Below are 26,352 nucleotides of genomic sequence, written 5' to 3'. Positions count from 1 at the left end.
CCTGTAGTCCTTGGAGAATTTGTTGATTAAATAATGAACAGGAAAAGAGGATGCTCTTTTGTGGCAATGAGTTTGATTTTATGGAAGGATGAGAACATGGTGTCAAAACCATCAGCTTAAAGACCATTTGTGCCCTCCAGAGACCATGCTCTGGAGGTATTTCATACCACAGAGAGACAAGAGAAGGTGGAAGCAAATGAACTGAGTGTTTAGAGCTTCCTCACAGGAGTGGGCTAACCTGTGCATGGCATTCAAGGCTGAAGAGAATAGTGATTTCATCAATTACTTCAGGAGAAATTTTGCTGTAATATCCACTTTTCTGGGTCTCAGTTTAGCTCTTTATCTCAACTTGCATCCTTCTCTGGCACAGGACTCAGAAACCAAGAAACAACTAGGTGTGTGCCCTCAACTTGGACCAAAACCATGATCTAGAAACAGAACACTTTCCTTGTAACTCATCCAGTCAGTGGTATTATGTTGTTAGCAACAGAAAGCGACCTAAGACAATAGCTAAACATAATTTAAATAAATTCAAGAGGTTAAAGCACACCAAATGTATAAACATCATGACAATGTAAAAAGGAGCAAATTCGTGAATGACACAAAACTTGCTGGAAAGTTCTAGATGATTTTCGGATACAAAGTACTCACTTTGGAATTTGGTAATTAAATTTTAAAAATTGCCCAGATCAAGGCTTCCATTATAAATTGTATTTTAAAAATAGAAAAGTTCCTTTGTGAAGAAACAGGAGAGTGATTTGTAGGAGATAAAATCAGAAAGGAAAACAAAAGTAGAAAAGCATCCTTTTATTGTCTCCAAAGAAAAATCCACCCCTTGTGATGCCTAAAAGACCATCAAAACACGCGTCCATTTTACAACGCTGTGTCTTTGTGGAGCCACCGCTTCATGGATTTAAACCAAATAGCAGACTGGCTGTGGCTGCAGACAAGAGATGCCATTTGAGAAACAATTCCACTCTTCTTTTGGCTTATAAACATAGTTTATTTCACTGTGAGATGAAACAAGTAGGATTTGTTGTGCATGTGACCTGTCAGAGATTCATGAAACATAAATGAAACAATCATGCTAGTAATCAGATGCTGATAATCACAATTTTACTTGCCTTTGTATTTTTTATTCAAAAAATTCATATCTGATGGATTATTATGTTTTAAATGAGGAAATCAAAGTCTCAAAATATACAAATTCACAGTGCTGGAGAATTGGCTCAGTGGTTATGCGTGATCCCTGCTATTCCAGAGGAGTGGAGGTGGGCTCCCAGCATCCACATTGGTAGCTCCCAACCACCTATAAGTCTAGCTCCAAAGGAGTGAGTGCCCTCTTCTGACCTACACAGGCACCCTCACATACCTGGCATACAGTAATACACACACACACACACACACACACACACACACAAACACACACACACACGCAACTTGTGAATTGCCAGGCATTGGATCTAAACTCCTGCTTGAGCAGCTGCTCATAATCCCTGAGTAATCTTTCCAATTTCTGTAATATCGGTTTTAGTTTCTAATATGGTGGGTAGGTATAATCCATATATACACAAGATCTTTGCAGGTCTCATTAATTTTAAAGTTTCTAAAATTCTCTGAGTCTCTTTGGCCTACTAAAAACAATTTTTACATAGCTATTAAACTTACTTTTGCTACCAAGTTCCCACCTATTAGCTCAATGGCCTTGGATAACTCAATTAATTTCCTGATGCTTTCATTTTCATATCTATATAATAGCATTTCAGTGTACAGTGATGTAAAGAAAACCTTCCACACCTCAGCAGATGCTGTTTAAATGCTCACTGGCTAGTAATTTTCATGGTTCAATAAGCAAATATTTATTGACTTTCTACTATTTGCCTGTGTAATTTTAAGTGAAAATGCCCCCGAAATTTATTTTCTCCTACCCTTGAATACTTTTGCTGGAGTTAAGCTTAATTATCTCCTTCAGAGACCTATTTTTTAATTGAGTTAAATATCCACTATTTGTTTACCAGGTTTGTTATCTAACTACAAAGTGAACACAGCACATTCATTGCAGCACAAAAGAGTTTTACCCAAATTCAGTTTGAATGGTATCTACCCTACAGGGAAATTATCTGTTCAGTCTGTTTTGCATATGCAGTTGGAGATGACGATGACTGTTATACGTGGCCTCTGCACTGATGACAGGAGCTAAGCAAGAGGCTATCGCAATGACTGAAATGTAGTAGAAGCAATAACTTGTCACATAATTTCTATCAGTTTGCTATTTTTTCACCATTATGAAGAAGCATCTTTAATATTAGGTCTGCAGAGTTGGAGTCACCTTCTGATATTCCTGGTTTCTAGATAGATTTAAATTTCATCCTTGAAGTTTGGACTTTACTGCTGAGTTTCTCTCATCTAAGTCCCTCTTTTAACCTTGCCCAGTTTTTTGTTTCTGACATTAATTCTTGTTTCTCAGATGCTGTTCTCTTTTATAGTAATCTGAAGTTTAGTCTTTGCATTTTTCTTCTGTTTCTCCCAGTAAATGCATATTAAGTATGCCTTTCTAAGCACTAATGTGCTATTTGCTGGAAACTGTTGAAATATATAACCTGCTAGCACACCACAGAGGAGAACATGGAGTGAGAGATTGGTGGTCATCAAAACTTGACACGCTTCAGTTCATGCATCTGAGCTGGAATCCTGAATGACTGAGAGGGAAGAGAAACTAGAGAAGAGACAGTGAGCTGTCAAGATGCTGAGACTGACATGGGTGGGTCCATGGTTACATGTGAGGCTGCCAGGCAGGACAGCAGCAGAGGATGAAAAAGAGGTGAACTGGAGGTCCCCATTCGGGCTGTGACTGCTCTCAGTAGACGCAGAGTGCATGGGAGTGGGACAGACCGAAGAAAGGAATGGTGCACGAGTTTGGTATCTAGGACGGAAACGGAGCCTGGAAGCAGGGTAGAGACGAGGCCATCTCCAGCACTTACAATAAACCATAGTGTAATCATCGAGGATCACAGCAATATGGTCAGTCGGGTTAGAACAGATGAGACCTTTGTAGACACATGCTGGATGTAGGGCCAAGTCACTCACAGAAATCTGCTTGGGACACATCCCAGCATTTTACATTCTATTTAGCAGTTCCTCTGTAAAAAGAGATGGAAAGGGGGAGGGAACGAAAGGGGAGAGGAGAAGAGGGGTGCAGAAGGGGTACTGTGGAAATGAAAGGTGAGGGGGGAAAGAGGAGAGGAGGGAACCTCCCAGACAATACAGTGTGAAGACTTAATGATCTGCTCACAAGGAAAGATCCTAAGTTAAGAATTTAATTTTTAATATCTCCTCCTGCCAAAATTAACTTTTCTTCTAAAAATTCCAATGTGTACCTTCATTGATGTCAGTGAGTTTCTATCATAAGTGCTAATGAGCACTAAACACTAGCAGATGAACAAGACATAGTCACGGTTAGGAGAGAAGCCTCCAGCTCCGTCTCAGCTCCGCTCTTGCTACAGTTTGCCTAGGAACGTCCCTGCATTTAGGAAGTATTTAATAAATGCCACTCTTGTTAAACCTGCTCATCACCTAAATAGTGAAACTCTCAGGCAGATGAACCATCTAGCATATCTGTTTATAAGTGTTTAAGCATGTAACTCTGGGGCACTTGAAACTGAGGAGTGCCTCTATCTTGGGAAATCATAGCCAGGTACCTTTGCTTTTTAAAACCTTCTCTATACATCAAAGATGGCTCCTAATGGGGAATTACAGCAACATTATATGTGCTGTAAGCTCAGTATCTGCCAGGCAACAGTCTACTGGGAAGAGCATCATCATGGAAAAAATGTCAGCATTTTAGAGCATATACTCTTCTATCAAGGAACATGCAAAGCTTGGCTTTAAAACGTAAAACTAGTTTTAAGCACTGTGGGAAGAAGATATGTCTGTGTGTGGTGAAAAAGTGTTTAGCATCATATACCAGTAAACATTCTAGTGGTCTCCTGTGACTTCTGTTTAAAATTAACTACAATGGCCCTGCAAGGCCAAGTGGCCGACTGCAATGGTTCAGTTCTCTGAAAGAGAATATTATTCATATTACAGTCATTCCATGTTATTTTTTGTCATGCGACTCATAACCTAAACCGAAAATCTCCTTTTGTATCCTTCCAGCACCTCAGTCTCTTTTGCAGTCACATCCATAAGGTAGTCTTTACAGTATAAGAAGCAACAAGTATTGAAACTGTGTCTTGTCTGGACATGTCAACTTCATTAGTTCATCAGCCATCCCTATATACTTCTTTATAGAAATAGACAACCTCCAGTTGGGAAGACCCACTGATCAGGAAGCCACATGCATCTGGTTTCAGCAGCAGTCACAGGCCATGCCCAAACATCAGTAGAAAATGATCTTAAGTCCTGGAATGTAACAAATTTCTGCTCAGTTTCTGTTTGGCCAACTCACTTGGGAAGACTGGTGAATGACTCCCTGGGGTTCACTTCTTTTGCTCTAATCAACTTTACTTTCCTCTGACTCTTTTGACGTAGGATCTAGCTAAAGCCGTTGAGAACCGGTTAGCAATATCTTAAAATGCACTGTAATGCAGTTTTAGTGGTTCCTAAGTTCTGCTTCAATAAAAGACATACATTTCTGTAAGATGAAATGTGTGCTGTCTTCCAGTGTTTTCTCTTATTTGGGGAACTTGGTTAACATCCGAGCCCTGGCTTACTTCCCTTTGAAATGGGAATGGTAAATTCTGTTCGAGGAGGTTGTGAAGGACAGAGACACAAATCCAAAGTATGTGGCATGGTTTCTACGTAGAGAGGGTGGAAAGGCAATAATGATTTCTACTCTCCTCCACTGGTACTGACTGTACCTCTCCCCCTCCATTCCACTACTCTGCTGTGCTGACAGTTAACTGGTCACTTCCCCACAGTCCTTAGAAGCAAAGACCATGCCATCTGCTACAGAGGCAGTGTTTACCAGATACACAATCCTGGAGGCAATCAGCTCTACTACTCCTTATACTGAGGAAAAGAGAACCTGCCTCAAAATCTGATTGTGATGGCTAACCATGCCTTAGTTCCCGGAGAGATCAGGAGAGCTCCTTCATTTACAAGTTAGTGATAAGGATTGTGTTCTTTCTTTTATATTGTCTACAAACATTTGAGGACAACTTTGGATTAGTGGTTCATATTCACTAAGTGTTCAGCCAGTTGTATAAGTCCCTAGGTGCGAAACAATAAAGAATTTGGTAAGGCTGCATATGGTTTTCTGTAGAAGATATAATTATATTGTATAAAATGACTCCAGAAAAATGCTTACTCATGAAAATAAGTCAAGGAAATAACAGAAGATATAGCAGCAGTTCAGATGAAATGAATTTAAAACTAGCTTAATAACATGCAGAAATTTTTTGTTTCATTGTTTTGTAGATAGTAAAGTGATTTAAAAAAAGAAGAAACAAGAAGGACTTTGTAAGGATCATTACAGTATAAAATAACATACAACAGTTCACTGAAAAGGGGCAAACTTCCTAAAGGGAAATTAAATGGAGCATGCATATACAGCACAGGTAGAAATTGCACTCATCTTCCTTTCCTTAGTGGTTAGGTAGCTGTAGAACAAGAACAAAATACATAAAATTCTTCTCTCAGAAAACAGGGCCTTCTCCTGTACATTAAGATGGCTGTAAACACATGGATTTCCTGCATCAGTCTCCTAAGGCTGAGATTACAGGGCTAAACAACCACTTTCATGGGTGACTTTCAAATGCTTTAAATGATGACAGTGACCCATGTGTCCATGTTAAAGTCTGTATCATTGGGGACACTATTTTGCTGAAAAAAAAAAAACATATTTTACTGGAAAAGACATATGGCAGCCATATGTCTCAAGCATGGTTTTCAGGTGTCAGCATTGATGGCCTATTGACTGTGGGGCAATCTGGTGCCAAAACTTCACCAAATGGTGTTCACCTATCTTTTTTCAGACATCAAAGATGTTTGCACATGAAAAGACCTCCTGCCAAGGATTTTCTCTGGTACCATAATCACTCAACAAAGACCTAAAGATGTCCTGTCATAGAGGATGTGTGTGTGTGTGTGTGTGTGTGTGTGTGTGTGTGTGTGTGTGTGTTTGCTTATAATAGTTTGTTTAGATGAACTTTAGAGTGGAAACACAAATAAAACAAACAAACAGCACAATGCAGAGCAACTCTGAGCATAGAAAGGATTCGGACAGAGTTAAGGAGCCAGTCTCCAGGGAGAAACCATGCTTACTTCTAAAAAATGTAATTAATATTCATTCAAATGCGAAATACATCAGGGAGGCAAGAGTTAAAAGATAGAGAGACATTACTGTCAGACTTAACGGGTAGTGGTAATACTTTATGTATTTCTTGGTAAAATTTAGATATAATACAGTATCTCTACTTTATTGTATTCATAAAGGAGTTATATGTATTAGACCAGTGCCAGATTTTGGTCAAGGCCAGTCAGACTGTTAAATGAGTAATCCTCTTGTGTAATGTGAGATGATATTTGAGTGAGACATCCTGCATCCATCCTGGACTTTTTCAATATAGTGTTATCTCCAGGATACCCCAAGCCAGAACATTCTCATGTTCTTTTCATATAACGCTGTGTGTATGCACATGTGTATGCATGTATATATATATATATATATATATATATATATATATATATATACATATGCGTGCATGTTTTTATGTGTGTGTGTGCATGTGTGCATCTATATGAAAGTGAAGTTTCATGGGTGTATGCATACATATTTGTGTGCTTGCGTGTGTGCATGGGTATGTATGACAGTGTGTGTTCATTCATACATGCGTGGCATGTGAGTGTACATTCAGCAGACTAGATTTGCATTTGAGTTTCCTCTTCCTACACTTGCAGTGATTAAAGGCAGGCCCTACATATTTGTCTCTGTAGTCCCAATGCAATTTATCCTTACATGTGACAGAAATAGACACCTTTAAAGTGAATGAAATCATGTTGGTAGGATTTGGTGTGTTAGGAGCCTCAAAGAACTTAAATCCCAGAGAATGGAGCAGGCACTTACGAAGCACAAGAAATGCTAACTCCAGCAATACCTGGACATAACTTGTTTAATTCCATAAATTGTTATAGAAAGCTTTAAAGAGTAAGTTAGAAGAACTACACAAATTCACTTACACATGGACCCCCATATGCATACAGTACACACAAGCATACATACAAATGTATGTGTATACACAAACACATGTATCTCAAGCCATACACATGTATGAACACATACAGCTATATACACAAGCATGCCTATGTGTGCATTCATATACATGTACATACAAATATACACACATATAAGCATGTATACACAAATGCCATGCATATATAAATGAATATAAGTAAGCGCACACATTATGGGAGTTTGAATAGGAATGGCCCTCCAGAGGCCCATATCTTTGAATGCTTAGTCACCAAGGATGCACTACTTGGAAGGAGTTAGGAGGTGTGGCCTTGTTGGAGGAGGTGTGGCTTTGCTGCAGCAGGGAATTTAGGTTTGAAATGCTCAAGTCAGATCCAGTGTCTCTCCCTCCCTGCTGCCTTCAGATCAAGATATTGAACTCTCTGCTGCCATGTCTGCCTGTGTACTGCCATGCTCCCTACCGTGAGGATAATGGATTAATCCTCTGGAACTATAAGCAAGCCCAAATCAAATGCTTTCCTTTATCTGAGTTGCCATGATCATTGTGTTTTTTCACAGAATAGAACATGCATATGAATTGCAAGTGCACATACATCACTATATAAAAACACATTATGGATAATGATTCAATGACACATACATCCTAGTAATTGATACTGCTTATGTTTTCACAGTTCCCAGTATCATATAAACCACTGGAGGCACTGAAGAATCAGTGATAGAAGACTAAGTGTTGAGCATAAGGACTTAAGCTTTATCAGCAATGCTTTAGTTCCTTTTAAAGTACAATGCACTGTCATGTTCCTTGGGTACTTAGAAAAAAATTTAGGACTCAGTGGCCTCAGCAGGAGCACAGCTGCAGTGGTTAAAATGGAAGTCAGACAGCTCTGCTTTCCTCTGTACAGTGACATTAAGGTCACACCAGTGTAAAGGGCCTTTAGGAACCGTCAGACATACACCACACCATGCATCTTTCTGTTTCCTCCTTACCTCACTGGGTCACAGCTCTCCCTGTGCTTATTTTTTTCAGTGATAGACAGAAAAATGTCCACCTTGAGAAGAAATTAGCTGTGAAGTTTTGAAATGAAGTCCAATGAATTACTACACATTTATTTTTAGGATAATGGAAGAACTTCCCAGGGTAAACATTCTGAGAGCCCATTAAAGCAAATAGAATGATTGGTGAATTATCTCCTCATGAGCTCAAATGCTAATTACACAAATTATAGTGGAGGAGACTTGGGTAATTTTGTGAACTACAGATGATAAGGCATTCCTAAAATTTATAGACAGGGAAGGTCCAGCTTACTTGGCTGTTAGTGGACAACCCACTCTCCTTTCTCTTCATGAAATGGTCTTGTGGGGAAGTCTGATTCTAAGTCAGTCCCATCTAGATGCTCAGTCATTCTCAACAATTGAAAGAAAACCTTTCTTAATAAAAGCAATTTTATTTATGTCCTGTTTTCAAATGGACTACCAATGACAGCTGTCCTATAAAAGTTTCCTGAACCTCATTGTTTCTGACAATTGGTCACTGTTTCAGAATGTGCACAGCATGTGTCAATCACCCAGCATATATGTTATTCATTGTGGCCATCTATTGGTGACATGTCCTTTTCCACATGTCACCACGCAAGCACTGGCTAGTGGTGTATACTCTGCTTTATTGGTCTCTTATCTGTACCTAGTATAAGTAGGGACCAAGTATGCTAGGAAATCAGTGAGTTAGTGCATGACCTAAGGTACTTCAGGTAATTAATTTCTGAATAATTAATACACAAATGAAAGTGTTATAATATTACAAAACAATCACAAATGTATCCATGTTACATAGCTTGAGTCTTGTAAATGAGGCATTTCTGTTCTGTTATATTGTTTAATTATCCTGTATTCAATGTCTATCCTACCAACGTTGTCACACAGTGAACTATCCAAATAAAAATGCAGCATAAGTAGTTATCACGACCAGTTTACAGAGCAAAATATTGGCTTACTGAATGTTCAATATTTTTCTGGTCACTGGGCATATTAAAGTAAGCCAATAAAAATGTCTCTGTCCCCCACACAATCATGTTGCTGGTATGAATTAGCAGAATTGGCAAGTGATATTTTTCATCTCCCTAACAGACATTGTGCAGTTCCTGACCAATTAACACCAGTGTTCTAGTTGACTGTGTCTCCCACTGTTACTCTGGGAAGGGACACTCAGAACACTTGCTTGTCACCTGGGTAAGCCTTTTCTCGGGTACTTCCAGATGTGAATTAAATGTGATGTACACCTTTATCCCACACATTTCTGGTCTTTACATCTCTTCATAATATTCATCTTTAGCATTCTAGATGTTTCCTCACTGGACAAACATGTTTTATTGTTTCCCATGATGAGAAAGGAAGCGCTGTGGTTGAGGGTTGAGACCTGGAGCCTGCCATCTGGGTTTGAATCCTGACTTTACCACTTCCTAACTGTCAGGAAGGCAGCTTGACTTCCTCCTGAGGAAAGAGTGAGTATAACTTGCCTCTGTTGTGGGGTGAGACGAGTCCAGTGGAGACTTAGACATGGGCACTTTGCAGTGACATGGCTGTCAGTGACATCACTGGCTCAGTTAACCCACCTGCTGTCCAGCAAGCTGAGCTTCGTACCTCACACCAGGCCTCCCGTACTATAGCAGAACCTACAAATCCCAGCTCACAGCCCCGCAAGACGCTCAGCAGTTAAGTGCTGACCATGCAAGTCTGACAGCATGAGTTTGGTCTTCAGAGCCTATATAACAGTGGGAGCAGAGAACTGACTCCACGTGTGGTCCTCTGTTTACACACACACACACACACACACAGCTTTCAAGCCCCTCTCCTCTTGTTTTCTCAGCAAACCATATAAATCTCCTAAATTTCATGTATAGCCACTTAATATGTATCCATTTAATATATATCTGCTTAATATGTATCCATTTAATATGTATCCACTTAGTTATAGCCATTTAATATGTATCCACTTAATATATACCCACTTAATATATAGCCACTTAATATATACCCATTTAATATATATCTGCTTAATATGTATCCATTTAATATGTATCCACTTAGTTATAGCCATTTAATATGTATCCACTTAATATATACCCACTTAATATATAGCCACTTAATATGTACCCATTTAATATATATCTGCTTAGTATGTATCCATTTAATATGTATCCACTTAATAGGTATCCACTTAATATGTATACATTTAATATATACCCACTTAATATATAGCCACTATGAATCAGCTAGCAATTGCCCATATTTATGACTTTGACTTCCTTAACAGTAAACTAGAAGTACTGTAGAATAATTAACTTCTGGAGGATTTTTAAAGGGCTGCCAAATTATAAGCTTATAATGTTCTAGGGATACTATAGAATACAAGGAATCCTACCAGGAAAGGAGTCAAGACTGTACTAATGAGTACAAAAAGTTTTCACATATGCTCATGGATGGTGCCACAATGAACTCAGGTGCTTGAAGCTGCATGCATTCAATATGACTTCAATAATGTGTTACTTAATCAGAACACAAAACCAAAACCAAAACAAGCCTCTAAAAGCGAAGAAAGCACACAAATCTCCAGAAGAGCCTCCCTGGAAGCCTTTGAAGTATGAATGTTCCAGCACCTTATGAGCTGCTTATGAGGAGGGGCTGTAAGAACTGGGAAGGAGGAAAGCCTGCCCCCGATACTCAGCCCACACAGCATCTCTGCACTTCATGTCAGGTCTTAGAAAATACATTTATCTCTAGCATCAAACTATGACACGATCTGTAAGTGCATTCTTATCTTTAAAGGCAAACATGTTTGGCTTGGTGTTTGCTGAAGGGAAAGAAATTTTAAAATGTTTCTATGGAACGTAAAGTCTGAAAGACACCCTACAAACTACTGCAAAACCATTGGCTACGTATGTTAATAAAATGGTCCTTAAAAATGTGCCGGTTTTACTGAAAGCAAGATAGTCCTGGGGGAAACTGTAACTGTGAAACTCAGATTGTTCATTTATTCCAAGCCGTTACTCCTGTCCTCTCCTACACATGAAGTTATGCTAAACAAAAAGACAAACCCAACTTTTGTTTAGAATTATATCAATCTTATATCAAAATGTATTTATAGGAAGGACAAACATGCAGATACTTTGCAAGTGTATCACACATTTTACATATATATGTCATATATTTATACATATATTGTGACCATGTAACATATGTATATTAATGTATGCACAAATATACAAATATGCACACATATGTAGCTTTAATTACTAAAAGCCCAGTGTTTTGTTTATATGAAAGATGCATATGAACGCATCACTAGAGTAAAGTTGTATCTTGAGAGGAAAAGAACCTCTGGCCAGTGTCACGACTTGAGTACTATTGAAGTGCGAGTCACAGTATAGAGTTATAGTCCAACCACATTCACCCTCATTCACTCTCGGGTATTATAGGCAATGCACACGGTTAAAATAGCATCATAATTTAAGGTGTAACAAAATGTCACCATTTCTTAGAAACAAGCATAACTAAAACGTGTAAAGTATTAGGTGTTCTCCATGACAATGGATGGAATGAGGAAGAAGAATGAGGAGGAAGCTTCCTACCTTCCATAGCCCTCTTAAAGAAGACCTTGCAGCTCCCACAGGTAAGCACACCATAGTGACAGCCAGATGCTTCATCCCCGCAGATTAAACAGATCTTCTGAGGTAAGGAATCAAAGCCATACTGTGGGCTCTGGCTGGCCTCTGAATCTGGCCTTGAAACAAAAACAGATTCTGTTTAGTTTTAAGCACACTGCTATCTAATAAAGAAAGCTTTCGTAAACTGGGATTGATGAGAACCCGTTTTTTGCCAAAGGTCTAGTGTAATTGAGTTGGCTTTAAACTTGTTCTGTATCAAAGCCTGGCCTTGAACTCTTGAACTTCAAGCTTCTAAGTATTGGGAACAGAAGCATTTGCCACGGTTCTCAGTTTATAAGGTGCTGGGGATAGAACTCTGGGCTTGGTATGTGCTAGATAAGCAACATTTCTAAAAACTGATCCACATCCCCAGGTGCTAGGACAATAAACATACAAAAATTATATATATATATATATATATATATATATATATATATATATATATATATATATATATATATCAATGCAATGCATACATACACATATATACACATACATATGTATACACACTTATTAATGTCAGTGGACTAAATTGATGCTTGATATAATAAAAATAATGGATTCCATGCAAATCACTAACACTCATTAGCTTAATAAAAGGAGACCTGAGCACCCTTTCACGTTCATAAAAGCTAGAAACTCTCCATTAAAAAGAGCTCCTTATACAGAAGTGATTTTGCCCGTGGCGGATGAAATATGACCTCCTTCCTGAGTGCTGGGTCACAACAGAAATGGCTGAGCTTTAGGAGTTTAACTGGAATTAGCACTGGTTCCGGTTTGAAAACCCAGCCCAGGAACGGTTGATTGCTCCGACAGAGTTGTGATTTTAAGGCACTGTTAACATGCTGATATTATTTTGCTTAGTCACTGCATCCGAGACTCCAAACCCTGAGCATTGTTCCCCTTTCACGTCCATTACTGCAGTATGCGGGGGACTGGGGGGCTAAACATTCTTGAAAACACATGAGGAAAGTAAAGGTGTTGCAGCAGTGTGAGGATTCGAAGCTCTGGCAGCCCTGCACTTGGTGTTTAAACACACAGTTTACCTCACTCTTGATGTTCCCAAGAAAACTGGGCCAGAGACCTGCCCAGATCCCTAAGGTGTTTCTGATTTCAGTTCTGAAGCCACACTTAAACCCCACCCCTTCCAGAAAAACTGGGCTTTTGCACTACAGCCTTCCCAAAACAAATACACACACACACACACACACACACACACACACACACACAAACACAAACACACAGGCACAGGCACACACTTAAATGAAGTCCCCCAAAATTCTCAGCACAATCACAGGTCTTAGAGTGATGCCTCAGGTTTTGGACCTGGGTGCTCCTGTCTGCACGCAGTGTTTGGGAGAACGGTGCACAACAAAATAGTATATCTGCACCCCTACCCTTTTACACCTACCCCCAAAAAATATAAGAAGAGAGGCACTGGACAATGGGTGTCAGGTCTCCAAAGCCCAGCTCCCCCGCCCCCGCCGCCGCTGTCACCTTGCCATATGGACCAGCTGGTGAAACGAAGCGGGGAAGGGCTGACTGTAGGTGCTCACCTCAGGTAGTTGAGGTATGGCGGGTAGACTTGGGGCAGGCTGTCCTTGAGCACCGCGGCCTGGTAGCCCAGCTGAGGGAGCCCATTGAGGCCGAGCGGTGGGTAGATGGCGGGTGCTGCCGAGGCGGCCGGGGCTGCGGGCAGGCCGTCCCGGGGGTTCAGGCAGGAGCTGGCGGCCGGCGGCTTGCAGGGCAGTGGCGCGAACGAACCCTGCGTGGGCGGCGCGCCCTCCGCTTTGTACAGGATGCACTCCAGCGCGGAGCCCGCGGAGGACGCAGGCGACGCCGCGGCGCTGCTGGGGCCGCCGGCTACCGCCGCCTCTCCGGGCCTAGAGGACGGCGCTCGCGGAGGCGCGGGCGCCAGCGGGAAGTCTGGGAAGGCGGCGGCGCTGGCTCCCGCCAACAGGTAGGGGCGAGGCGAGCGCGCAGCAGCCTCCGCGCCGTCCTCCTCCTCCTTGATCTTCAAGCCGGGCGGCTGGAAGTCTCCGTAAAGAGGAAACGCATCCTCTTTGGGGTCGCCTTCGGGAGGGTAGGTGCAGTCCGGGAAGTCGCTGCAGGGAACCGGCGGGGATGGCGCAGAAGGCGAGCCCCGAGGCGGGGCAAAAGGACCCTGGGCTGCTGCCCCGCCGTCGTAGCTGTCCCCCTCCAGCAGCTGCCGGGTGCGGGCGGCTAGGAGCGCGTGGTTCAGAGGCAGGATGGGCACGTGAATGAAATCCACCACTGTGCTGGCCAGTGGGGAGCGCCCGGGGGCAACCGGAGCGTCTTGCTCCAAGGAAACCCTGGGAGCAGAAATCCGGGCGTCTTCCTTGGGGACCAGGGTGACGCCTCCTGGGGTCGCCGCGGGCGCGTTGGCTGCGACTCCTCCTCCGCTACCCGTGACTTCCAGTGCTCTAGGTTTGCTCTTCAGAAGCGGGCCCGGAGAGTTCTCGGTCTCGAGGCCACTCTCCTCCTCCACATCCACCACAGTTGTCTGAGTTGACGGCTTCACCCCTGCCCCAGGCCAGTGAGCACTCCCCGAGGTCGGGAGCAACAGCTGCCGGGGTGGTGACAGCCCTTTGGGCAGCACCTTCTGCCCTGCTCCTGTCCCGGAGCTGTCGCCAGCCTTGCTCTCTGGCCGGCTCATGAGAGGGGACAACAACCCCTTAGTAGCAGGGACACTGCGCGGTTCTTCTGGAAGCTCTGGCCCAAAGAGACACCAAGAAGTGATGGCCTCGCAGGCTGGAGGGTTGACTTGGCTCTGCTCGGTCCCCGAGGGCTCCAACAGGGTGTCTAAGACACTGTCTAAGAGTCTGCTGTCCTTCTCCGGAGCTCTGGGATTTCTGCCGCCTTCCCCGCGAGTGGCTTCGACTCCGGAGAAAGCTCCCTCCACCTCGGACAGCGACTGCTGGTCCTGTGTCTTTCCTTCCCGGAGCTCCGGAGCCTGGCAGGACCTAGGGAAGAGCAGCCGGTCCAGGGAGATCGGTATAGGCGGCGAAACTACAGATGACACTTCCGAGTGCTGGCTACACTGGAAGGGACCCGGGTCCAAACGTGCAAGCAAGGGAGACCCGACGTGGGTGGGGGAGGGCGCGGAGCCAGATGTGTGGAGAGCCCGCGGATCCTTTGCCTGCAGCTCAGTCATGACGACCCGAGATCCCCTTTTCTCCTCCCCTGTCTCCTGGGAGGAGGGAAAAGAGAGGGAGGGGGTGCCGGTGATATAGGGGCAGAGGGAGGGAGGAAGTGGGTGTTGAGTCGCAGGACCCAAGGGATCTCCACCTCCTGGTCGGGAGGGGCGGTTTTGGTCAGCGCCTGTCCTTACCCTCCACCCAGACGCAGAGGAAGGGTGGTAGTCGCGCTGTCCCGGCGGCGGAGGGGTGAGGGCAGGAAGAAGTAGCTGGAGCAAGCTGGTCTCAGAACTGGGAGAGTTATTCAAAAGACTTTTCCCCCAACCCTGTGTCTCTCCTTGTACATGAGTCCCGGTGCTGGAGTGGCCGGTGATGTAAACAGTGCTCCCGCTCTCTCAGACTTCCTAAGTTAATCGAAACCTAGAAATTTTAGGAAGTTTGCACTACAGTCCTCACCAAAACCCCGAGGCTAAAATGTAGCTATTCTTAGTCGTTTTCTGGCTGCGACAGTCAGTGCAGCTCCCTGGGTTCTCTACAATCTCAGCGAGTTCTGGTTGCAGGTTGCTCTGGTAAAGCTAAGAGAAGCTAGCTGAATGGCAGAATCCTCACTTCAGTAAATACTACAAAGCCTGATAGTGGCAGTCTAGACTGACTCCATGGCTTTCTAGCAAGCTTCTGTGCTCTAGGAAGGTCCGCCCAAAGCCTGTCCCTAGCCAATCACCTGCTAGATCCAAAGCTCTGGAGTTGGCATTTCAGCTACTCACTAGTCCTATTCCACCTGTAATATCAGATGCTTTGAGAAGAAATCTCCTAAACATATCAGAATTTATACTGCCAATTAAGTAAAGAGAAAAACTACTCTATCAAAAGCAAAATTGTTGCAAAGATTTCCCGACTTGAAATTTGTAAAGATTCAACACAGACAATGACATATGGTGACATTATCTTTCATGAATGAAAGGTAGAAAATGGTCCCAAATAGTTTCATTTTTATTCTGTGTATATGTCCTTGTTAATGAATGTCACATGGTTACATAGTTGCTCAGAGGCCAGCAGTGGGGATGAAAGCCCTGAGAGGTGAAGTTACAGGTGGCTTTGAGGGGTCTGTTGTGGGTGCTGAGATCCTAACTGGGGGTCGCTGAAGAAGTAGCAGGCGATCTTGTGTGTATGCCTGTGAGTGCCTGCATATGGTAGTCCAAGACCAGCCCCAGGGAGTGGATTTCCTTCTTCAACCATACAGATTCTAGAGGTAGATTTCATCCTGAGTTTGGCACTAAGCACCCTCACTGGCTGCCTGTCTAGCCTGCCTCTAAACATTAACACATTCAAACTATTCTTGTGACAAGTGAGCTACCAATGTGACTTAGCATTAAGGATGGAAGACAACTGGTAACACATCTCTGCCTTTGTGGGGAGTTTGGACGTTGGGTGTCACATTTGGTTTGTCCTAATGAATAAATCTCTGTATTTTCATGAGGTTCCCTTCAGTCCTTACTAAATATCCTTCGACACATCTTAAGATCTCCACTTAAACAGCATTTTCTCTCACAGTGGTTCTCTACTCTTTCCAATGATCTTTAAAAACAAATCACCTCTAATTTCATGAGAACACTGTAGGGAGAGAGTAACATGATACATTTTGTATACAGTCATAAGTGAGTGTCCATGCTCAATCCAAGATCAGCAGACGTCCTGACACTGTCTTAAGCATGCCCTGTTCAGACCTGAGTTAATCATTTGGGAAATGTCTTTGAGTGTGCCCAGATCCTTTTTATGCTGACACCTTGCAGTTATTCTTGGGAGGTCTAGAAAATTGGTGGAAGGCTCCAAAACTGCTGAGCAGGTGGGGATGCTGGAGGCAAGGTCCCTGGGTGCCTGAATCACCAGGGAGGTACTACATGTGAGAAGGCAGGCTCTGTTACATTGGACCATCGAGTTTGGGCGTGGACTCTTCCAGCAATGAGCTATTGCTGACTAATTTTAGATGTGTGAGAATTGGGGAGATAGAAAAGAATTCAAGGAAGCTGTTATTGTATGTCCTTATGGTAAGAATGTCCTTACGATATGTCCAAATGGTAAAAATGTAGTGTGGAAACTGCCGGGGTGTATTCTGGACAGGGCACAGAATAAGTGCAGAAAGCAAAGAAACGAGGCTAACAGGTAGCCTCCTATATAAGCATATGTATAAAGTATATGGGAAAACCTGGCTAAAGACATTGTGAGACATAGAATGTTTGCCTCTGAATGTCGGTCATACCCTTTCAGATCTTTGCATACTGTCTCTTCCCCTCCCTTCCTCGCAACATTACTACCCACACAGTGACCGATGATCTGCGTTCTGTCACTGCATATCAGGACTTCTAAAGGCTCCTGGCTGGTTTACTAGGTGTTCTGTTATGTTCTATGTCTTAGACATGAGGGTTTTTTTTACTTTATATTAACAGACTTCCTTTTTCAGAATAGTTTTAGATTTAAAGAAAATCCCACAATGAATACAGAGTAGCAGCATGCTCTCTGTGAAGCTTCCTGCATGTTGCTCTTAGTAAGCTCAGCCTGGTGCAGAGTAGTATATGCAGCTATAATGCCCAGAGAATATACAATACTCTTCCAATGTCAGTTTTCCTTTCCAAATTCCACCCTTGTTTCATTGTCATCACGGTTTCCCAGAATCTGCTGGGCTATAGTGGCTCTCAGACATCCCTAATATTTCGTGAGACTCCTGGGAACCCTTGTAGAGTGACGTTCTCTAAGTAGTCATGGATCATGGGTTTGGGAAAGGACGTTTGGGAATCTTGCATTTGCTGTTTTCACCTCCGAACATAACGGGTTCACACAGAACAGGGCTTACAGTACGATGTGGGCTTTGAGCACTTGTGCGAAGCAGCATTTCTCAGGGTCCATCACAGAAGTCACTGAGCTGTAAAAGTCAATATGAGTGGGGGGGTGTGGGAGCAGGAAGTTACATTCTCTACTCTAAGATGAGGTAACTCACTGGCATCTTTATCAGTAATTTACTTTTATCTATAATAGGGGGCACACTTCAGTCCTATCACACTTTATTCTGTCTTTAGGGGATACATTTTATTCCTCAAGTGTTGTTCAGCTTTGAGTATTGGGGGCGCCTTTGCTACCCTCTTTGCTGGTGCCATGCGTCACAATTACGTGTGGCAAAGATTCACGAGCATGGAGTAAAGTGCTTTGCACACTTTCTCTGGAGCCAGTAAAAATGGTTCTCTTTGGTTCTCCAAAGCTTCTTTGGAGACAGCTTGTATGCTACCGCTACTCTCCTAGAATCAGCCATTTCTTCTGGGAATTCCAAAGTATTGGAAATGAAGACTTCCATTGAGTTTATGTAATATACCCTTATTTTTTGTATAATACTTGGAGTGTCAGCTCCATACCATACATCAATAGTTTACTCTATTGCCAAGTTATAAATACAGTGAATGAATATAACATGTTGTGTTTGCCTGTGCTGACAGTTCAGAGTTTTATGATTATTGTTTTGCTAGATATTTATCACCTGTATGCCTTTTTGTATCCATATATTTTCATTTTTGTTAGGTAACTATTCAGAAATGAAATGGCTATCTATATCTTTATCTCTCTCTCTCTCTCTCTCTCTCTCTCTCTGTATATATATATATATATATATATATATATATATATATATATATATATATATATATATATATATGATATGATAAGAAGTACTATCTATGAAACATAGAGAAAGTCTCACCAGACATTGAATCTGCCACTTGGATGATGCTCTGATCTGTGCAAGGTAGCTATTCTAGTCTATCTATGCTGCCCACTGAAGAAATGGTACTTTATTAGAGCATTCCCAATGGACCTGCATCTAGTTGTGCACACAACACCATAGGCATGTGTGGAGAGCGGGTGTGTCGGCAGTCCAAAGATGGTGCTTGGGACTCCGGCCTAGTCTTGTGACTAGCACCTGACTTCCTCCTGCCCCCCTCCCCCGCCACCCTGAGATTAGCCACTCCCACTGTGCGAGATCAGGCCAGATGATGGGGACCTATGAACTGCAGCCATGCAACATGGACTGAGGAGGTGGAGTTGAGGGAGGATAAAAGGGGCTGCACTTGGGGGCAGAGGAGGGAGAAAAAGAGACAGAAAGGAGACAGAAAGATTTTCACTTGCATGCTGTAAGGTTCCTGAATAAACCGCTTTGAGAAGAATGCGGTGTCGTCGCTCCTTTTCTGCTGGTCAGAGATGGTAGCGACAGGCATGCAGACAACTGTCAGATCACAGGGGCTGCACCGTTTTTCATTCACCATAAGGTGGTAGAGTTCTAGTTATGTTATAATCTGAGAAACAAAAGGGTGTGATGGAATCTCAGAGGGGTTTTGGTTTTTCTCTAGAGACTTACAATGTTCACCTTCCTTTCTTCTGAGTTTGTTTTCTGTACATCTACTTCCATATATCTCTGGGTCAGACTACACATTCTATCGGCTTTTAAGAATTATCTGCTTAAAATGCTGAGAATAAGTGGCAGGTAGATTTCTGGTATGGAATGACAGGGGCTCACAAGGCCCCACCCCTAGCTAGTTGGCAGTTGCTGAGTAAGGATGAGTAATTGGGAGTGGGTGTATAGTCGCTGATAAGTTATGCTAGACCCAGTGGACAGTCCTGCCCCTACATACATGTGGGCAGTATCAACTGAGCTCACTGCATGGAAAGCAAAAGAAGAGACCATGAAGGTGGGTGGGAAGCTTGTTGGAGGTAGTAAGGGAGAGGTGGGGTGTTTGGGTGTGAGCAAGAACAGTGTATACATGTATAAACTTGTCAAAGGAAAAATAACACGTTATTAGAAGCCATCTGCTAATACACCTTTTAGTTCTTTTAGCAACTGATACAACTCATTGATGTGTTTGAGACTGGAAAATACTACCTGAAAGAATATCCATCTTTTAGCTCTTTGGCAGTTGGGACTGTCTGAGATTGATAGAGATTATTTTGATCAAGTTATGATTTGATAAATTACATTTTTAGCATCAAAACAAGAATTAAAAAATCATTACTAAGTTGAGTCTCAGAAGCTTTTTGTCATGTAGATTTTGTATTATAACTGATACAATTAAGTTTGACTTTCATATGGCACAAATTCTATCCCTGTGATCAGCTTTTTGTGTGTGTGGCTGTCAAGTCTTTGTCAACTTGACACAATCCAGAGTTACCTGTCGCGGTAAATATTAAAAAGTGGTAACCTTTTATCCTGCACTAGTGCCAGCTCCCATGGGGCCACATGGCACCGCAGGCATCTCTAACTTGGCTCCTCATGCCTACTCTAAAAACTCATGCGAGGTTCACTCCACGGCCCCTGCTGCTTCTATTCAGGTTAGATACGATCACCCCAACGTGTTTCTTTCCTCCACCACCCGGTACAAACATGACTCCACATTTATTAACTTATTACATAGGTTTATATGTTAAATTCTCAATTCACAAACCCTCTACACAATAAGCTTACAACTAATGGACAAAGATATAAACTGCCCATCTAAATGAGATAAATTAGACCCATAGAAACCCTTAAATATAATCATGACGACCTCATCAAGCTAGAGATGAGATGAGAGAAACATGCACATCTGCCTCCATCTCCTCCTCTGTCAATATCTGCCTACCGCCTCCTCTTCCACTCCTCCAGTCTCTTTTCCTACCTACCTCTCCACTGTCCAATCATGTATCACCTTAATATCAACCCACAGTTACCTGGGAAGAAAAATTGCCTCTATCAGAATGGCATGTGCACACATCTGTTAGGTATTTTCTTGAGCAGTTGAACATATGCTATATATATATATATATATATATATATATATATATATATATATATATATATATATATATATATATATATATATATATATATATATATATCAGAGAATTAACATGGTAATCAGCACTGGTCTGTGGTTGTTGATTCAGTTCCTGCCTTGCTTACCCTCTCTGATGGAGTACAGCCCGGAAGATGTGAAAAGCCCTTTCCTCCTCAACATTGCTCTTCATCAGTGTTTTATGACAGCAGCAAAAATGCAGATTGGGACAAGCACTATCATTACAGCAGGGTTTCTTGTAGGCACTCTTATGTATCATACTACTTGGGGTCATTCCACAAGCCTGGCATTTAATGAGATCCAGCTGTAAGGCATTTTCTCAACTAGTGATCAAGAAGAGAGGGCCCAGCCCATTGTGGTAGACATGGGTTCTATAAGAAAGCAGACTGAGCAAGCCAGGGCAAGCAAGCCAGTAAGCAACATCCCTACACAGCCTCTGCATCAGCTCCTGCTTCTGTTCTGCTTGAGTTCCAGTTATGATTTCCTTTGGTGATGAGCAGCAATGTGGAAGTATAAGCTGAATAAACCCTTTTCTGCCTAACTTGCTTCTTGATCATGATGTTTTGTGCAGGAATAGAAACCCTGACTAAGACAGTGTGCAGTGTGTCTGTCTGTCTGTCTGTCTCTCTCTCTCTCTCTCTCTCTCCTCTCTCTCTCTCTCTCTCTTTCTCTCTCTCTCTATGTGTGTGTGTGTGTATTTAACAGCAAGTTTCCAAATATTGTGTGTCATATCACTTTCTAAACTTATGCCACTGATGTAAATTATGGGTATTTTTAGGCACTAATGTGAAATGAAGAAAACACACACACACATACTTAAGCATAAGCAGGAGCTAAGACTGAGGTTCTGTTTTCCTGTTGTGCTCAGCCATGCGCGTCATTCTAATATTATAAATTAAAATACCTTTTTCCTGTACCAATCTCACTATGCATTTGTTTTCTTCTACTGTTAAATTTTGAAATAAAAGTACATCATTTGGGCTGGAGAGATGGCTCAGTAGTTAAGAGCACTAACTGCTCTTCCAGAAGTTCTGAGTTCAATTCCCAGCAACTACATGCTGGCTTATAACCATCTGTAATGGGATCTGATGTCACCTTCTTGTGTGTCTGAAGACAGCAACAGTGTGCTCATATACATAAAATAATAAATCTTAAAATAATGAAAAAGACAATCTTTTAAAAAAGTATATTGTTGCTAAGGAAAAGTAAGAAAAATGATAATTTTCCAACCTTACCACCTGAGACAACCTGTGTATTCAACTTCACAGCTTCCTGTTCATGCAGAGGGGCTTACCCATGGCTGACAATATCAGTAAGATTAGGTTACCCAAGGATGACAATATCAATAAGATTAAGTGTATATTAACTGTTTTCATACCTAGAAAAATGTCAATTATTTAAATGATGCACTAAGTATTCTGGGGGTGGCAGGATAACTCAGCAGGTAAAGGTGCCTGGAACCAAACCTGTAGCCTAAGTTCAGTCCTTGCAACTTGGTGAAAAGAGAGAATTGACTCATGCCAGCTTCACTGAGCTCTACTCACAGTCCATGGTAGACAGACAAACTCACAAAAACAGTGAGGGCGGTGAGGGAGGGAGAGAGGAGAGAGAGAGAGAGAGAGAGAGGGAGAGAGAGAGAGAGAGAGAGAGAGAGAGAGAGAGAGAGAGAGAGAGAGAGAGAGAGAGAGATTTCTATATCTAATTTCTATTGTTTTTTCTTAAACAAGTAATTTCAAAACTTTGAGATGAACAATAAGACATGTGTATAAAGAAAAACTCAAAGTGGAGTTTTTGAATAAAGATACAGAGAGAAGTCAAACCTCTAGTTGCTTGGCTGACAGACTAGAATACCTGTTTTGACACTCCCCAAATTCAGCCCCTACAGAAGCAGCTGCCCTACAAGGCAGGGGGAGTAGATGGGTTTCCCTGGGCTCTGTAACAAATGTGCCTTCCTTCAAGGGCTTACAACTTTCTCCCCTGTGTCAGATTCTTCTGGGAGAAGAATTTGGTTTCTGTAGGGAGCCATTTGTAATAAGAAATGTGAAGGTATTTTTCTTTCTTTAAAGGTTATAGATTTTCATAATTTGAGGTATTTTGAGGAAATAATGACACATTTCCAATGTGCAAATGTTCATACTTAAAAGTTAGCTAGAGTTTTTCCTCTTCTTTTTTACAATAGCCAATATCTAGGAAGCAAGATAGGTATCCTTCAACTGAAGAATGGATTAAAAAAACATGGTTCATTTACACAATGGAATACTATTCAGATTTTAAAGCAAAGATAAGGTGAAATTTGCAGGCGAATGGATAGAACAAGAAAATATACTGAGTGAAGTAAGGCCGACCCAGAAAGACACCCATGGTATGTACTCAGTTATAAATGTACATTAGCCAAAAAGTACAGATTAACCACACTACAATCCACAGACCCAACAAAATTAAGTAATAAGGAAGGCCCAAAGGAGGGAGTGTGAATCTCACTCAGAGGGGCAAATTAAATAGATAGCAGAGGTGGATGGAGAGAGGGAACTAGTGATTGGAAAGGGGATGAGGAGGGGAACAGAAATGGGGATCACGTGGGAGGGATGAGAGGGCTGGGAATGAGGACAGAAAATGGTGGTCAGTGTCTTTGGGACGAGCAGGAGACCTAAGTAGGACAAGGGAGGCTCCCAGCAGTTGATGGGGATGACCTTGGCTGAGACTCCAACCAGCAAGGGATATGGAGAGCGACATGTCCACATCCTGGAAACAGGTGGGACTTCGGTAGTGGGAGAAAAACAACAAAATCTTCAACCCAAAATTTGTCCTGCCTACAAGATGCTCAGAGATAAAGATGGAGCAGAAGCTGGGGAAAAGCCAGCCAATGACTGGCCCAACTCAAATCCCATCCCATGTGAGAGAGCAAACATGATGATATGCTTGCAGACAGGATCCTAACATAACTGTCTCCTGAGAGGCTTTATCTAAGCAACTGATGGAAAAACGGATGAAGAGACCCACAGCCAAATATCACATGGAGCTTGAGAAGCCTTGTGGAGGAGTAGGGGCAAAACCGAGGAAGACAGAAGGGTCAAGGACACCACAAAACCTACAGAGTCAACTAACCTGTACCCACAGGGTTTATACAGACTGAACCACCAACCAAAGAACATGTACAGTCTAGACCCAGTCCCCCAACTCATTTGCAGCAGATGTGCATGCAGCTTGGTCTTCATGTGGGTCCCCTAAAAATGGGGCGAGGGCTATCTATGACTCTTTTCTGCCACTGAATTCCCTTCCCCTAACAGGACTATCAGAGCAGGGTGGTATCCAAGAGGGCTTCCCCTTCTCTAAGGAGAACGGGAGAGGGTAATGAAGAGAGGTATTTGTAAGGGTGGACTGGGAAGAGGGGAGGGAGGGTGGCTGTGATTTGGATGTGAATAATTAAATAAACTAATAAAAAAATAAAACTTAACTCACTTTCCCAAAAACTAGTAAGTAATAAATTGAAAATATCTTACTAAATAATGGATTTGGCATTGAAATTGGAGGAGTACACAGCAACTGTAACTCTGATATTGAATTAGTACCTACTTTATCTTATGATCTAGCACTGATGTAAGCACATCCTTTGGCTTCACTGAGGCAATAAGAAACATATTTACATTTGTTTGCATGCAAAATTTGTAGAGACTTTTTTTTTGTTGTTGTTGTTTTAAGAATCCTGGACAGTGTAGAAAAAGACTGATTAGGCAACATGCATTAGAATGATCCTACCCCAGAGTTAAATGAAACGTCCACAGTACAGCTCACAGAACCCCCTTGCCACTCTTTGTTCTCATCTTTGGAAAATGTCTCAATGAAGATGTTTTTGTCAAACTCACCACTATAGTCTCTGCTTAGTGCATTTAAGTAGGCACCTTCATTCACCTTCAATACATTCTTTTTACTTAAACAATCTTCCCCTGAAAATTTCAAGCTAACTTAAATACAACACATTCTTGTTTGAGAGATATCCTTTAATTTTCTTTTTCTCCTCATGAATTTTGTTCTATTCATCTATATGTATATTTCCTCGGTGGGGGGGGGGATCTCTTCACAATAGTCATGACCTTCAAAACTGCTATTGCTGCAAACAAGTCACTAAATTCTAGGGTGTCTCCAACTAAATGTCACTGTCTGTAACTGGTGACAGGACCCGCCATGGGCTTTCTCTACAGAGTCTCCTTATACCATGGCACTGATTCTGTCCTCTGGATCCGAGAAGTCCTTTGGGCAGTTTTACATGGACCAAGCCTATAAACAGAAATTATCCTTTATGCTAACCTCACACCATTCAGAGTTTAGCTAATTAGCCATATCAAACTGTAGTGAAGGCTGGAAAAAGTGGTCTAATTAAGTGTGCAAGAAAAATAGGTTGTAAGTTCAGTGGACAGCTTGTAAATGCCCATGACTCTGTGCTTCCTCCCTCTTCTTTTCTTCTTTTAAGAATGATTTCCACTTTTTTTCCATTAAAGTGTATTAAATAAACAGGCATTCAATGACTGTATATTTCATGGCATGACCATGTCTTTGTCCTGGGCAATTGTGAAGTGTGGTGAGTATTTCTTATCTGGAGTCTGTCTAACTTTACATGATAGGCTTTTTTATCCCCTTGGCCCTTGTTGAATGTAAATCACAGGTGAGTTTTTGTCTCACCTCAACCTCCAACATGATTCCAAACACCTCTTAATTAGCACTGTCCTTTTAAGGCCTAATTGCTAGAGGTTCTCACCAGCCACAACTGTGGTCTGAGAAGAAATGTTCCTGGAAACATGGTTTGGGAATGAGGTCATATGATATCTGGACGTGAGACCAACTCTATGACTGCAGGTAGGTGGAAGACTGTCCTGGGCGTGTCAGTCTTCTGCTACCTAAAACTTCTGCTCATGAGGTATTAGGTTTATAATTTTGTAAAAGAGAATAAGAAGCTTGTTCTGCCTACCAAGTATCTGTAACAAAAGGAAAGAAAAAAGAAATTTCAAGGGCATGAAAATTAAATGGGTCTTGCCAAGTTCCTTCAACACTTGTGAAACAACAAAAGAAAGACAGACCAATTTACAGTCAGTACAAAGTGTGGGTTTCCTCGGCAGCATGGCACGGTCGTTATTGCTGGAAGAGGCAGATCAGGAAACATTAGATCAGACAATCAACAAACCCATAGCCCACATTTTGAGGAAGGCACTTTAAAGGATGATTATTGAAATGATTGGGACTTCCGTGATATGTGACATGGCTTTCTGCCACAGAAAGTTTTAGTTCCCTATGCTTCCCTGACTCTTGGCTCCAGTTCTTTAGGTTTCTGTGAATCTCCAAGTCCACAGAATTGGGATTTAGGGAAGGGCTGGTGTAGTATGTTCCACTAAGTATGTTCCATGCTACAGCTACATAAGAAGCTAAAGTGCATTCAACGT

General features: G+C 42.1%; 1 protein-coding gene across 2 annotated transcripts in view; it reads right to left on the bottom strand.

The window, feature by feature from the left end:
• The window catches only part of PGR (progesterone receptor), a gene marked incomplete at both ends in the record, with an annotated part of 62,336 nt that extends 47,266 nt beyond the window's left edge, over positions 1-15,070 (bottom strand). The window contains 2 exons of one of the 2 annotated variants that reach the window (XM_080929980.1): positions 11,821-11,972; positions 13,452-15,070. In XM_080929980.1, the coding sequence (XP_080786106.1) occupies positions 11,821-11,972; positions 13,452-15,070 (1,771 nt within the window). The remainder of the gene's footprint in view (positions 1-11,820; positions 11,973-13,451) is intronic. The other variant, XM_080929981.1, reaches the window with a different exon arrangement.
• Between the last annotated feature and the right edge of the window lie 11,282 nt (positions 15,071-26,352).

Source organism: Micromys minutus (assembly GCF_963924665.1).
Source record: "Micromys minutus genome assembly, chromosome: 16".
In the NCBI taxonomy this organism is placed as follows: Eukaryota; Metazoa; Chordata; class Mammalia; order Rodentia; family Muridae; genus Micromys; species Micromys minutus.
The sequence above is the reverse complement of the archived record's forward strand: the minus strand, read 5'-3'. Positions and strand labels throughout refer to the sequence as shown.